We start from the raw sequence: 16180 nt of genomic DNA, 5'->3' as shown, positions 1-16180 counted from the left end.
ACGGATAGGCTTGCAGTGAGCTTCTATATCGCCCTCAACACAATATATAAATATTGCTCCGGAAACGATCTTGTGGTCAATCTCTCAAAAACCAGCCAGTTGGCATTTGGGAGAAGAGCAGCTGATGGTCCAGTGATCCCTGACATAGAAATGGAAACACAAGCCTCATTCTCAGGTATAATACTAGACGAAAAAATGACCTGGACCCCACAACTTGACCATCTTACCCACAAACTTAACACAAGCCTATATGTCATTAAGCAAATCAAATCTATCAGCGGCACATAAACAGCAAAAACAGCACATTTCTCACTATTTGAAACTCACCTGAGGTATGAAATAGCTGTATGGGGGGGAACTTCAGCAACAAATCTGCAAAGAATACTTATCTTACAAAAGAAGGCCATAAGGATTCTAGCTGGACTTGGATGGAAAGCTGTAGAGAAACGTTTAAGAACCTGGGCATTCTCACAGTTGTTGCAATCTACATCCACGAGCTAATACTGCATGCAGATGCAGCAGAACTACCCAGAAACAGAGATATACACAAACACCACACAAGGCAATCTGGTCTCTACAACTTTCCAAACCACCATCTTCAACTGTATGAAAGAAAGCCGTCATACAATGGGAGGAAACTTTACAACCATCTACCACCAGAGCTGCAATTGAAGAAGGGGAAACCGTTGAAATTGGCACTGCAGGAATGGCTAAGGACCCATCCATTCTACACACTAGAGGAATACAAGCAGAAAACAATATAACCATTACCTTTCATATTTTCTTACTTTATTTGTCATTTCAAATAACAACAGATTGTAAAATTGACTCCATTTGTAATCTCTAAGATTATAAATAAAGATTATTCTGATTCTGATGATGTAAAAGTCTGCTAAGAGTATTCATGCATAATTTTTAATACTCGTTTAGATACAACTTTCATCAATTACACAAAGTCTAATATTGATGTTTTAAATCATATTTTATAAGTGGCAAATTTTAAATAAAAACACACAGTTCCAATGACAACTGCGCCAGATCTGCGGTCTCATGTTGGAATCACGGAAACTACGCAGTAATCTTCCTGTTAATCTGGGCACAAAGCACTAGTTTAATTTGATCTAATTTAGCTTATTAAAGGTTTTACAATTTAAAAAAATGTTATATCGTATTTATGTTTAGTGTCACAATTTTTGTTTTATCAATGTTTCTTTGTTTCAAATTTCCTCATAATTTCTGCCAGCAATGGTCATGTGATCAGTGGTTGTGATCGTGTGATCTGCACCCGTGCTAGGCAGTAGCACTCTGGTTTTCTTCACAACTGGATAGTGACAAACATTTAATCTGTGATTCCTTCTTCATGTATATCCTAAATTAGTATTGATGTGTTATTCATTATGATGCAGATTTAATATGAATGCTGCTACTTAGCAAGTGCCACAATCGCCTAATTTCAATAACTGTTCCAATTACATTATCAATAGACTACTAACTGAATTGTAAAAATGTAAAATGTTATGTTGTCATATTTTGTTTTGTCTGGTACATTAGGCTGTGGAAACGGCAGGAATCAAATTCCCAGATATGAAGAGCAGTGGGGTGTTTGTTCGCTCACAGAAGATGAAGTTGCCTGCAAACATTGGCCAAAAGAAGATGAAGGCAATTGAGCAACTCCTGCAAGAACTTAGTATTGGTAAGACTTATTTTTTTATTTGTATTATTGTGATAATATCAATCAAAATTATAGTTAAAATGTAATGGTAATGCTAGCAAGATCAACCAAATCAGACATAATGATTAACATTTTAACATTCCATAATCATCCGTCTTTAATTTTTACTTTGTTTTAAGTGTAAATATAATAGAGAGCAACTAATAACAACTTTTCAAAAATAAATTGTTTTCCATAAACAACTATAACTTTTTAGATTTAGATATATTTAATTTGAGATTATATTTCTTATTAGAGGATAGACTATATCAATCAGTTAACTCTTCTTCTAGGGAAGCCTCTGGCCCTAGCACTATACAAAGAGGCCTTTTGAACGCTTCAGAAATCCATTCAAAATACTAACTTCATTCAGCCTCTTATGTCATTTGTAAAATTTAAATTTGATAATCAATTTTAAAATAATAAAGTCTATTTATTTTGTGTGTATTACAAAATACAGAATTTTGGGGCCATGTACATTTTATATAATAGGGGTTTTAAACTCAGACAAGACAATAATCTCAATTATTTTTCTAACCTTCAAATTTAACAGTGAAGAAGAACAATTGTTTTTAATACAATTTATAATCAACCTTATGCTGCCCATCACAACTACTCTATAGATAGTAATCTTGTTCCCTCTTTTTCAATACAGATAACAACCTATTTTTAACATCCATCTCATTCAACTATTATAATTTTTATATTAAACTACTATACCATTAAAGGAATTTACAATATTAATAAGTTTTAAAAGCTTTTTGCTATAGTCTATTCTAAAAAAGTCTTCCTATATAATAACAGTTATAAATTTGATTATTTCAAGACTAACATCGATGTTTTTCATGAATTCAAGAATGTAATTGTGTATGCAATATTTAGACATAGTTTGAACCAAAAAACTTAGAAGTTGGTCATAATACCGGTTATATAAGCCCAAGTTAATAATTGTTGATTTCAATCCAAGTTCACCTGAAAATCATAAAATAATAAAGAACTGTGCCTATACTGTTTAGGTAGTGTTGTGAAATATGTTTATTGTATTTGTTTTAAATATTCATGCCTCTTGATGAGTCTTAAAACTTTGTAACATTCCATTATGGTAATAAAAAATTTTATTTCTTTCCTGTTGTTGCTAAGGCAAATTTCAAACACAAGTGTTGCACAGAATCAGTTAATTCAGTAATATGTTCCACACATTCAGATCTCAGATTTCCTAGTTTTCCTTGACTTCCTTCCACAGTGACATTTTGCTTCAACCACCATGGCATTGATCAAACTAATTGATTCCGTCACAGTAACATTGAAGAGGGAAAATTGACCACAGCCTTGTTTCTTGACTTAAGCAAAGCATTCGACCACCTCAGCCACAACATCATTCTGAAGAAACTAGAACTGCTTGGGATAAAAGGGGCAGCAAATGATTGGTTTGGTAGCTACTTAAAGGACCCGTACACAACTAGTTGAGCTCAACCACTTGTCAAACGGTATTAAAAGGGCAATCAGGTCAAAAGCTCTTCCAGTGCTGAGAGGTGTACCACAAGGCTCCGTATTAGGACCAGTCATTTTAATACTTTTCACTAATGACCTTCCCCAACACCTAGGAAATCATTGCACACCTCTTATGTTTGCCGACAACACCACCCTACTCCTGAACCAACAATCTGCAGATAGTCTTGCCGTCTCATCTTACATAGCACTCAACACGGCCATTCAGTGTATTGCTATGGAAATGATCTTGTAGTAAACCCATCAAAGACTAATCAGATTGCTTTTGGAAGAAGAGCACTAGAAGTCCCAAACATTCCTGATGTCAGTATTGAAGGGCAGCTGAGATTTCTTGGCATAACAATAGATACCGACCTAAATTGAATCAAACGTGTAGAAACATTAGCAAAAAACTCGACACCGGGCACTTTGTGGTTGAAAAATTCTTTCTTTCAGTAGCCCAGAAACTGCAAAAATAACCTACTTTTCTCTGTTTGAATCCCAACTGCGTTATGGTCTAGCTGCTTGGGGCGGAACTACTGCTTCAAATCTTCAACGAATACCAATCATACAAAAGAAATGTATTAGGACACTGGCTGGTCTCCAACCTCTTGAAGGCTGTAGAGAGGCATTCAGTCTCTGAAGATTCTCACTTTCATTTCACTTTACATTCAAGAAGTAATAATGCATGCTGATGGGGAAAATCTTCCAAGAAACAATGCTGTACACCACTACAATACCAGAAATGCTGAACTCTACACAACCTTCCAGCACATCGTCTGAGGCTTTACGAGCAGAAACCTTCATACATGGGTGTGAAGCTCTACAACCCCCTACCACCTCATCTATTGTCCAAACAAAAGAGGAAAGAAATTGAAGACTGCTCTACATGAATGGCTTATAGAATGCCCATTCTACATGCCAGAAGAGTTTCTGCAAAAATCCTTCCCCTAATGTTTATGTATTTATGACACTATTTATAATCTCAAAGATTGTAAATAAAGATATTCTCATTCAAATAAAATCAAATATACAACAAAACTCACTTCCAAATTTTAAATACTTTGTTACAGTATAATAAGATAATACGTGATCAAAAGACAATAACTTAGTTGGCATTTGGAGTATTTTCCAGTTTCTTATGTAATTGTTTTTTACCTCTAGATCTCAACCCTATGCCTACAGAAGACATCTGCAACCACTTCAATGAGCTGCGTAGTGACATGGTTCTGCTATGTGAGCTCAAGTCTGCTCTATCCACTTGTGAGTTTGAGCTTCAGACTCTCAGACATCGTTATGAAGCATTCAACCCAGGGAAGGTAAGTTGTAAGATATTGTACCACACTTTTATAAAGATATCTGCCACCACTTCAATGAGCTGCACAGTGAATTTGGTTTTGCTTTGTGAGCTCGTCTGCTCTATCCACTTGTGAGTTTGAGCTGCAGACTCTCAGACATCGTTACAAAGCGTTTAACCCAAGTAAGGTAAGTTGTAAGATATTGTACCACACTTTTATAAAGATATCTGCCACCACTTCAATGAGCTGCACAGTGAACATGGTTCACAGTCGTTATCAGTCAGCTGATGCGGTTGTGTCCGCTTTGATAAGATCGCTGTAGTGCAGGTTTTTACCCGGCCTACCGACATGTGTTGTCCTGTGTGCCTAACATTTATTAATTAGTACTTAACATATTTGTTAAGCAGCCGTTCCGACACTGAGGACCTGTGTATCGTCGAACTACTTAAATAAGGCCAACAGTGAAAACTTCGCGGATCTCAAGAAAACTATGGAGAGCATTGAGAACTCTCTTGGTGGCGTCAAAGCTAGACTGGTTACTTTGGAGCAGAAAAATAATATATTGAAATGTGAGTGCAATCAACTGAAAGAAAATAATTTGTGTTTGGAGAGCCAAATCAGCGATTTGAACAATAGTTTAGAGGATTTAAAACAATATTCCCGGAGCCACAATTTAGAAATTAGAGGAATTCCTGTCACTACAAATGAGGATGTGTATAGTATATTGGCGTCAATTGCCAGGGCAATTGGAGTTGACTTTTTAAGGGATGGCATTTCTATCGCACATCGCCTGCCACCGCCGAAAGATTGCCGCTTCTCACCAAACATTATAGTGCAGTTCTTGTAACGCTCGAGGAACCAGTGGCTTTTTGCTGCTAAGAAGAGGAGGCTAGACTACAGACCTGGCTTCGTCACTAAGCCCTGCACTTGTCTATATAAATGAGCACTTGACGCCAAACAACCGCAAGCTCCTTGGATACGCCAAGTCAGCGGTCAAGACTGGGAGGCTGCTCACTGCGTAGTCTTGGGATGGCAGGATCACTGTGCGGAAGTATGAAAACGCTGATGCTACTAGAGTGTGGTGCCCTTGGGACGTGGACAGGATAATGGAAGACGTCAGTCAGGACATGGACTGCCCTCGCACTGAGAAATAGGGGAGACTGCTGTTCATCCTACCAAGTATGTCACCTACAACTAAGTATTGTATCTGGCCAAATTGGCGGGTTTTTCTGTAAGTTATATATGTTGTTGGTATTGACACCTTATTGATTTAGTATTTAATTTTTGCTAGAGCTAATAAAGAAGTAAGAAGGCTGAGGGTAGAAAGGGGAAGTGGTCACATGGCGGAGCCATTATTGGAAACTATGGTGGCGGGGATTCTGAAATGTTGAAAAATGTGGGTACGAAGTGCTTGCACTGTGAGCTGCGCGGTGGCACTCCACAATGGGAATAGCCAAACAAACTTGGAGAAGCCAAGCAAACTTGGGGAAGGCATCAACACAAACAAACAGGAATTTATTCCCAGACGTGGGAGAGGCCCAACATAGTCAATGAAAACCTACTCCAAAGGTTTTTCTGCCACCTCAGATGACAAAAAGACCCAACTTGGTATTTTGTGCGGGTTTGCTTAGCGAGCACAATTCGCAAGAACATACTCGATCTGCAATATCCCATACATTTCCAGATGAACTGATCCCTAATCTTAGCGATGGTCTTATGAATTCCTAGGTGTCCGCCCACAGGAGAAGAATGAAAATATTGAAAGACCATCGGTACAAGGAAGCTTGGCAGCACTAACTCCGCTGCCTGCCATGCCAGTATAGAGCACCTCGGTACAAAAAATAAGGATGGAGGCACCTCCGTTTTGAAGCTCATTGATAAAAGCAGTCTTTGTGTTGATATGGAACAATGTCCGAAAATGCAAGAGGAAAGTCTAAGAGCACGGCACAACATGTCGACTCAGATAAATTTTGTTGGTCGTTGGGCATGTGATACATGCGTGACAGAGTGTCTGCTATTATATTTTAAGTGCCTCGCACGTGCTGCACCGTGAACCTAAGGGAAGAAATTTGGACTACCCAGCGACCAATTTTTCTAAGCTAACGGGAGTGAGCAAGGAGCCAAAAAAGTGCCTGGTTGTCAGTTTCCAACAAAAATTCTTTATGTTCTAGGTAACACCTAAAGTTGTTAATTCCAAACACGACAGCCAAACATTCCAGCTCATAAACAGAATAACTCTTTTTCTCACAAGGAGTTAACATGCGTGAAGCATATGCAATGGACTGCCGGATACCATCTATTTCTTATAGAACCGGCTCTTAGCTTTTTCTGTAATATATGCAAAAAGGTCCATTATTGCAGTTTATGTAGATCTTTCTTATCTGAAGTCTTGTTGATTATTGAATAGGAGGTTGTTGTCTTGTAGGTGAGTGAGTAGTATAGAATAGAGATATATCTACTATAGTATACCACTCTATAGACAATAGACAATAGACAATAGACAATACACTTTATTGACATGTTCGTTGAGAACAGTACATGCGTCATTGGTACAGATTTCATGGTTGTATAAAAATTACATAGCTTAATCTAAATTACAAGTTTAAAAATTCACTTTCTGAGTAAAAGGGTCTCTCTTGTAGCCAGGCAGTTAATGCTTTTTTTAAACGTTTGGGTGGTTCATTCTTTAGGGATTCTGGAAGTTTATTGAAGTAGGCCGCTCCCTTATATGATGGTTTCCTGGCTGTGAGGCTCAGGTGGTGTACAGGCAGTGTGAAGTCAAGGACATGGCGTGTGTGATACTGGTGAAGGTCTCTGTTTCTAGTTTTTCTTGAGTGTACCGCATGCAGAATTACTTCTAGGATGTACAAGTTTACTACTGTGAGGATCTTCAATTTTCTAAATGCTTCCCGGCAGCTTTCTTGGTATTGGGAGTCCTTCTAGAGCTCTTATTGCTAGTTTTTGCTGCCTGAGGATCTTCTCCATGTTGCAGTTAGCTGTTCCTCCCCATAGTGCTATACCGTATCTGAGATGTGTCTCAAATAGTGAAAAGTAGGCGGTTTTAGCTGCGTCTTTATTGCTAATCTGTTTAATTCTGCGTATTACAAATATGCTGGTGCTTAATTTTTTGCAAAGCTGTTCAGTGTGTGCTTTCCAGGTTATATGTTCATCAATTAATATACCAAGGTGATTTGTTTGGTTTTTTGTTTCTAGGTCAGTGATTGGAAGATGTGTATTTTTTTGCCTGGTGGAGAAGTTTATTTGAACAGTTTTTATTGCCATTTAGCACTAAGTTGTTCGAGATGCAGTATTGTTTTGTTGTGATTAGGGCGCTGCTTAGACTTCTGGCAAGGTGTTGCGTGGTTTTGTCAGATATTGTTATGACAGTGTCATCTGCGTACATGGTTGTGTGACAGATGCGCTCTAGGTAGTCGGGTAAGTCGTTTGTAAGCAGTAGGAACAGGACCGGGCCCAGCACTGATCCTTGTGGCACTCCCATCTGCATGTCGGCAGTTTTTGACTGAACTTTTTCTAATAAATTGTTTTTAGTGTATTGGATTTCCACCAGTTGTTTCCTGTTGTGTAGGTAGTTCCAGAACCAGTCTGCAGTTTTATCTTTTACACCCATGCTTTTTAGTTTTTGAAGAAGGCGTTTATGATTTAAGCAGTCAAATGCTTTTGTAAAGTCTAAGATAAACTCGATCTAGTAGCAGTGTGGCCCTCTTCCAGTTTGTCTATGACATGCTCTATAAGTTGAATTAGGGCTGTGGTTGTGGATCGTCCTTTCATGAAACCATGCTGATGTTTAGTTAGTAGGTTATTGTGCTCAAGATATTGTAAAAGTCTTTCTAGTACTATCTTTTCAATAATTTTGGAGAAGGTGGATATGAGTGATATTGGTCGGTAGCTAGTCATGTCGGTGGTTGGTCCTTTTTTATATTTCGGGTATACTTTTGCTGTTTTTAGTTTTTCAGGGTAAATCCCTTGTTGTAAGGATATGTTTATGATGTGTGTTAGGGGATCAGAAATTTCTTCTTTACAGATTTTTTGCTAGTTTTGATGAGATGTTATCTAGGCCAGATGAGGTTTTTGTTTTCATGGAGTCTATTATTTTCTCCACTTCTTCTTTTGTTGTTGGTTCGAACGTTCGAAAAGTGAAATAAGTGAGTGGCGGGGGATTTTGGCTTGTAGTATTTGTGGCATTTAAGTGGCTGTCTTGGAGAGTTCTTTGTGCTATTGAGGAGAAAAATTTGTTAAAGCAGTCTGCTACGTCTGCAGGGTTGTGAAGTATTTTTCCATTGATTTGAAGGTATATTTGGTTGTTCGATTTGTGTCTGGCTGTCTTCTCTTTGTTTATTATTTGCCATAGGGCTCTGGGCTTATTTTCGGAGTTACTTATATGTGCTGCTACCGACTCTTTTTTGAGCTTTTTGAGCTTTAAGTCGTAGTCCTTTTTCCTGGCTATTGTCTCTGTTTTGTCTTCTATTCGGCCTGTGCACTGCTCTTTTTCTAGGGCTCGGATGTACTGTTCCTTGAGTCTTGTGCATTCAATGTCCCAGGTCTGGGTTTTGTTATGTTTATTTTTGAAGGTCTTCAGTGGGCAGGTGTTGTCAAGGGTTGCTTGGATGATATTGTGGAATATGTTGTAAGCTGTGTCAGTGTTGTTGGAGTGGCACACCGCATCCCATTTTTGTTTGGCTAGAGTTGATTTGAAGTTTTCTATTGATTTTTTGTTGAAATTTCTCTTCTTTGTTTTAATTTTGGTGGGACAGTGTTTTACTATGGTTAGTGTGGTTAATTGTGCTGTGTGGTCAGAGAGGCCGCTTTGGATTACTGATGTTTTTACTAATTCTGGGTTTATGTTAGTGCACACCCAGTCTATTGATTTTGAAGTTTCATGGGTGATTCTTGTGGGTGGGAGCTGCATCCTTACCAAATCAAATGCAGCGAGAAGTTCTTTTAATTTAGTGTTATCACTGTTCTCCTGTAGATTGTCGGCATTAATATCACCCATGACTATGATTTTTTTGTATGTGCTAAGTGCTTTGTCCAGTACATTTAATAATATATCGATGGCATTGTCTATCTTTGTGCTTGGCGGTCTGTAGACCCCGAGGACATTTATTGTTTCCTTTCTAAGTTTTATTTCGAAAAGGGCTGACTCACAGATAAGTTCAGTTTCATCTGAGCTGGTTTCTAGTAGTTTTACAAATTTTTGTAGGTCTTGTTTAACATAGCCTGCTACTCCTCCCTTAATGTGGTTCTTTCTCGTAAAGCCTCCAACGAGAGAGTAGCCTTCTATGTTTGTTCTTTCTAGTTTTTCTTGATTAAGTCCATGCTCTGTTAATATAATAAAGTCTGGTTTATTGTGGCTTAAAAAATGATTTAGCCTTTCAATTTTGTTTTGACAGCCAGTTAATATTCTGGGTGAAGGAGAGTGAATTGATTAAGATTTGTGTTTTGTTCTGTTGGTGTAGCTATTGTTATGTGTGTTCTTTTCCCTCATGCCCGCTTCTAAAAAAGGGCTGTTATTTGGTAGTGTGGTGTATTTAGGGTTTTCAGGGGATGGTAATTGTTTGTTTGTTTCAGGGTTTTAAAATACTGTTCAGAGGTGGTGGAGGATGCAGCAATTTTTGTTTTACATTTTCCAGTTTTAATTTTTTAGTTTGCTTATAGTAGAAGTCAGCTATGGTTTCACCAGAGTTGAGTTTTGTGGCTGTGATAGGAGGGGCTATTGTCACTTTGAAATTATTTTTGTAAGTTTCATTTTCGTGTGTGTGTGTGGAATTTTCGGTTCGGAGCTTTTTAAAGGTGTGGTCTGTTGTATGTGACTCTGTATTTAAGCCTTGGTTCGATCTGTATTTTGTTATTTGCAGTGATGTGCTGTAAACATTTCTCGTTTTCTGTGTCTTTGATTTTTTGTGTGGGATTGGAAATTCTTCTTCCTGTCCTTGCTTTGTTTGTTTAGGTGTTCTGGAAGTCATTGGAGTTGGAAGTGTGGCTGTTCTCAGGTCTTCAGTTTTGTCAAATGTCATATCTTCAGTTTTGTTAAATGTCAACACATTTAGCAGCCCCACTTGTAAGCATAATAAGTAAATCATTTAATCTTGGCCAATTTCCATCTGGTTTGAAACTCTCCAAAATTTACCCTAAACACAAAAAAGGCTCAACAATCAAAGCAGAAAACTATCACCCAATTTTACTGATCTCCACCTTTTCAAAAATAATAGAGAAGATTGAACTTTCGAGAATGCTGGTCCATCTTGAATACTAAAAAAGTCAGCACGGCTTCCTCAGAGGAAAATCTACAATCCGTGCCATCACAAGCCTTACTGAATATGTCATCGACCAACTTGAAGACAATAATTATGTATTAGCAGTCCTATTAGACTACAGTAAGGCTTTTGACTGCTCGGGGCATGAGCTGAATCTTAAGAAACTGTCCGCACTAGGGATTCAAGACAGAGCAACTGACTGGGTGGTTAGCTATCTCGAGGGACACAAACATATCAGTACCAAACCAGTTGAAGTACCAAAAAACTGTAAATGGACAAAGCTGTACTTACAGATCCAAAACAGCTCCAGTGAATAGAGGAGTCCCACAGGGCTCAGTAATGGGTCCATTTTTGTTTGTACTTTTTACTAATGATTTTTCACATTATATCAACACTGACAATGTAAAAACTATTATGTATGCAGATGATACAACCCTTCTTATAAAAAATGACTCTGCAGTACTGCCTGAAAAATGACCTGGCAATTAACCCAACAAAGACCACCCAAATTAATTTTAGCAGAAGACAAGATCAAATTCCTAACGTCCAAAACATCACAATAGAAAAACAATCAAAACTGTTAGGCATAGTGATTGATGGTGATCTTACCTGGACTGATCATATTAACAGTTTGACCAAAAAGCTTGTATCTGGAATCTACGCAGTAAGAAGAATTAAGTGGATAGGAGGACTACAAGCAGCAAAGACAACTTACCATGCTGTTTTTGAATCCCATATAAGGTATGATATATCAGTATGGGGTGGAACATCTGCCCATAATCTTAGCAAGATTTTACTCCTCCAAAAAAAAGGCAATAAGGACACTGGCAGATCTGGGATCACTTGAAAGCTGCAGAGAAGCTTTTAAGACTTTAAAACTCATGACTGTCATAGCACTGTACATCTACTCTTTAGTTGTCCAGACAGTTGAAATGGAGTTACCAAGAGCTAAGGATACTCACTCCCACAACACCCGGAGAGCAACTGACTACCTCCTTCCTGGACACCATACTACACGGTACAGCAGGAAACCATCCTACATGGGAAGAAAAATCTTTAATACCCTACCTCTCAACCTGAAAAATCTTGGAGGGAATGAGTTCAAGAAAAGCCTTCAAGACTGGCTCGTGGACAGACCCTTTTACACCATGACAGAATTTTTTGACTCTGTAAACAGTAAATTGTAAAGCAAGAGACCTGAAGATTTTAATTCATTGTAAATTTTGACACCATTACACTTCTTTATGTTGTTGTAAATAAAGAACTTTTGACTATTGACTCTCTATAGATTCCTTCTGTAACGCTGCTAAAAAAAAGAAGAAAGAAAAATCCCTTTTCTCCTGATAGCAGTGACGAGATTGTGAAGCAGTCGAGATCAAGTGAGATCCTCAATGCTAAAGTAGCAAAATTGAACAGACAATATTGTTCTTCTTTTTTAGAAGTCTAAATTATGAATGAACTGAAGTCAGCACTCAGGGCGATAGATTTTAGTACTGATATAAATAGTTCCAAAATTCAAATTCAACTATTATCTTACATCAGAATGCTCAAATGGTGACAAATAAAGTCGATGAGTTGCAGGTGTCGTGTGATGACCTGAAACCTGATATTTTGATGGTTTCAGAGCACGGTTTAGCACTGGAGTCGTTTGATTTGTTTTCTGTTGACAGTTACTTAATGGGTAATGTTTTTGTAGAGAAATTTTCAAGGGAGTGGGGACTGCACTTTTTGTTAAAAATAGTATTAAATTTCATTCAATTTCAATAGTCTAAACATTTTGAATGTAGTAAAGAAAAAGATTTTAAGGTATCTGGTTTTAAAATTCAGACGTTCTTAAAATCTCAAGATGTTATAATAATTGGAATTTACAAGTCGCCTCAGGGGTTTATAATTTTTTTTTATTTGAACTTCTTTTGAACAACCTATTCTCTAAGATATATTAAATAAGACGGTGATACGAGACAGCTGCGTGACTTATTGAAGACCTTTGAGTTGACATGGACCATAGACCAGACACTGGTATGGCAGTGGCAGACTTGGCTGGTCCACACCAGCCAAGTCTGCCACTGCCATCGATAATATGATCTCAAATATTGAAAATGTAGTAGTATCAGTGTTGTGCATGGGAATCGCTGATCATGACGCTCAGATTGCTGACATTGATAGTTTGACACCATTGTGCCACCTATCCGAATTAAAGCTAAGAAGGGACATGAAGCGTTGTAACATTGCCCACCTAAAATTTCTCTTCGGCAAGGAAAAATGGGATTTCTTAAATGAACCAATCTCTTCAGAACGAATTACTTTCTTCCTTTCATGAAACCTTTCTTTTTTTACTTAAATATAACCTGTCCGTACAAAAGTTTAAAATCTAAAGTTTTAAACAACCGTGTTAAATGGATAAAAAAGTGCATTCTAGTGGCACACAATCAATTGAGAGAATTCTCATATATTTAAAAAAAAATTCGAGTGATAAATGTTTCCTCGATTATTTTAAATCCTACAAAAGAATTTACTGCAAGGTAATTAACTCCGCTAAATCTTACAACGTAAACAAAAAACTAAAATTTTCCAAAAATATAAATAAAACTGTGTGGGAAATGTTTAATAAACATAAAAACAAGTTGCACTACAAAAACATTAACTTAAAGGCTGAAAATGGAAACATTATAAAAGAATCGACTGACATGGCAAATTTGCTATGTGATTTCTTTACAAATGTGGTGACAAAGAATTTTCCCTTGTGAAAAGTCCCTTGTAGAGGGACTGCAAGGATAGCAGGCCAAATTATAAACTGCCATGCATCTTCAATGATGTTGACTTCAATTGGTGAAGAGGAGGTGGCCATAGCATTAAAAAAGATAAAATTAAAAAGACCGCTGATGTCGATGGCATATCGTCGTGGCTCGTAAAACAGTGCGCTATCTCTCTTGTAGCCCCCCTCACAATTGATAAATGGTTTTTATTAACGAATGAATTTTTCCCTTGCCTCTAAAGAAAGCTAGGATTACACATGTTTTTAAGAAAGGCGATCATACCTAATAACTGCAGGCCAATCTTTATACTGCCTGTTTTTGGTAAGGTCTTTGAAAGCCTCTTTCTCTCTAGATTATTATCCTTTATAGATACATTCAAAATCATCTCGGATTGCCAATTTGGTTTTATAGCTGGTAAATCTACAACAGATGCTGTCATTCACAGCTAACTGAATTAATAGTTAAAAGCCTTGAAGAACAAATTCGACTCTTAGTGTCTTTTTAGACTTATCCAAAAGCCTCATTTTTGACTACTAGTTAATCACTAATAATTCATTTAGTTTTTATTTCATAATAAATGTAATATGTTAGTTTATTGAAGTTATTTAAGTTCACTAAACTAATATCAAAAGTTTAATAAACAAATAACAAAATAAAGTTGGTCAAAGTTCTCATAACCAAAATTAAAATTAAGAAACAATTTATTTTCTTTTGCGGCTGTGTTATATACAATAAATAAAATGCCAAACTAGAATGTAAAATTTCTGAAATGATTAAAGTGATGTTTTAAGTGCCAAGTAACAAATGTTATAATATAAAACACATGTCTTAAATTTACACAAACTTTTTTTGTCAACATTAATACGCACAGTTAAAAAAATAAATTTCATAATTTAATTGTTATTATTCAATTTGTTTGTTAGTAGTAAATGCCTTCGAAATACTATTATTGTTTGTATTTAATTTCTCAAATTGAATATAGCTGTATATCAAATTTTACTCATTCACTTAGTATTAAAATTATAAGAATTTATTCTCTTATTTCTATATTTAAAATTCAAATATAGTACAAAAACTGTGATAGAAAACAAAAGTAAGCAGTACTTTGTAATTTAAGATATCCTACTTAAGTGAAAAGCACACACAATCATTATATTGTCACACGGGAACTTAAACCAAACAAAATATGTACCAATTTGTTGCCAGGAGATTTTGAGCTTCTCCTCCTACTTCCAATTATCTGAATCCTACAGTTGTCAAGTGCTCTAGAAACAATTGATTCCATGGGCATGTGTAAGCACTGTAACCTGACTACTGCTTGCTTATTATTCTCAAGATTCTATTACTTTTAAATGAAACTGGTTTCAATTGGATAGCAAACACCTGTGCCTGTAGTCGGAATTATAAACTTCAGAATTTTTCCTGACATTACACTTTTATCTATTTCGAAATGATGAGGTTATTTAGCTCGTTTTGGAAGCTTATTTATGAAAATAGAATTATACACTGAAAAATGGATAGTGTGTATCTTCTTTTTTATGTAGATTGCAGATTTCTTATTGAAAAAAATTAATTTTATACTATATTTTTTATATTTATTTTTTATATTTTAGTAACCAAATTATATACCCAATATGTACTTATATCTACAGAAAACCTCTAGGTCTTAAAAAAAATTAAAATAGCAGTTCTCTAGTAAGTATCATAATTTAAATAGCAGTTTTCTAGTAAGTCTCGTAAGTTAAATAGCAGTTAAATTTGCAAACAAACAAAAAAAACCTTTCCATTTAAGAACTTTTGAATTGCCAGTTCTAGGATTACAGGTTTAGAGGATATGAGATAATGATTGAATAAAACTAAATGTTGATAATGATAAGAAGTTTCTGATTAATGAACAACGTGTATTCTTAAACTTATTGAACATACAATAATGTTCCAGACTCTGGTGATTCCCCCTTCACTGTTTGGAGACTCCCAGATTAACTCTCTGGACACTTCCCGCAAGACCCTCAGCTCAGAGAACATTGATGTCATCGGTTCCCCGAGCAATCCTCCCTCCATTAGTGGTTAGCTGTCTTTTTTTTAATATATATTGTAGATTTATATGAGAATACATGTTTTTTATGATATTCATTTGAGTGATTAATTGTAATCCATCTTTTATTCCTGTGAAACAAATAAACTAATTTTAGTAATTTATGTTACATATGGGGTTTTTTAATTATGGCAGTGTCTCTCATTTATTTACCTTTCAACAGTTATGTGTAAGATTCCACTCAAAACACAGAGCCGAAAATATCAGTTTTACTGAGAGAATCTTAGATGCGATGTGGTTGAGGTAGTTTCACAATATTTGGAGGGTAAATAACTGAGAAAATGTACTTTTCAAAATTATTTCTGATAAAAGAGTTACTGGATTAAATTTGTATGCATCTTCAACAATTTTGGAATTGTTCAGGACTACAGGTTTCAGGTTTTAACCCTAGGGCTTAATCTGTTGACACAAATTTATAAATGCCAGGCACATTTTCTATCCAGGTAATATTGAAAAGAATGAGGCAACTATTTCAACTATTATTCGAGTTGCTATAACCAAGAACATTATAAAAGTTATGTTAACAAACCCCTACAAACTATTATCACTTGATAACA

The 16180-nt window shown here is 36.3% G+C and overlaps 1 protein-coding gene across 1 annotated transcript in view; it reads left to right on the top strand.

Moving 5' to 3' along the window:
- LOC124355237 (DNA methyltransferase 1-associated protein 1) overlaps positions 1–15659 on the top strand; it is a 44838-nt gene extending 29179 nt beyond the window's left edge. Inside the window, exons 7-9 of the mRNA XM_046806280.1 lie at positions 1552–1693; positions 4364–4518; positions 15468–15659. Of these exons, the coding sequence (XP_046662236.1) occupies positions 1552–1693; positions 4364–4518; positions 15468–15599 (429 nt within the window). The 3' untranslated portion in view covers positions 15600–15659. The remainder of the gene's footprint in view (positions 1–1551; positions 1694–4363; positions 4519–15467) is intronic.
- Positions 15660–16180: the final 521 nt, after the last annotated feature.

The sequence above is a fragment of the Homalodisca vitripennis genome, chromosome 2 (assembly GCF_021130785.1).
Source record: "Homalodisca vitripennis isolate AUS2020 chromosome 2, UT_GWSS_2.1, whole genome shotgun sequence".
NCBI lineage: Eukaryota > Metazoa > Arthropoda > Insecta > Hemiptera > Cicadellidae > Homalodisca > Homalodisca vitripennis.
This window is presented reverse-complemented; position numbering and strand designations above follow the sequence as displayed.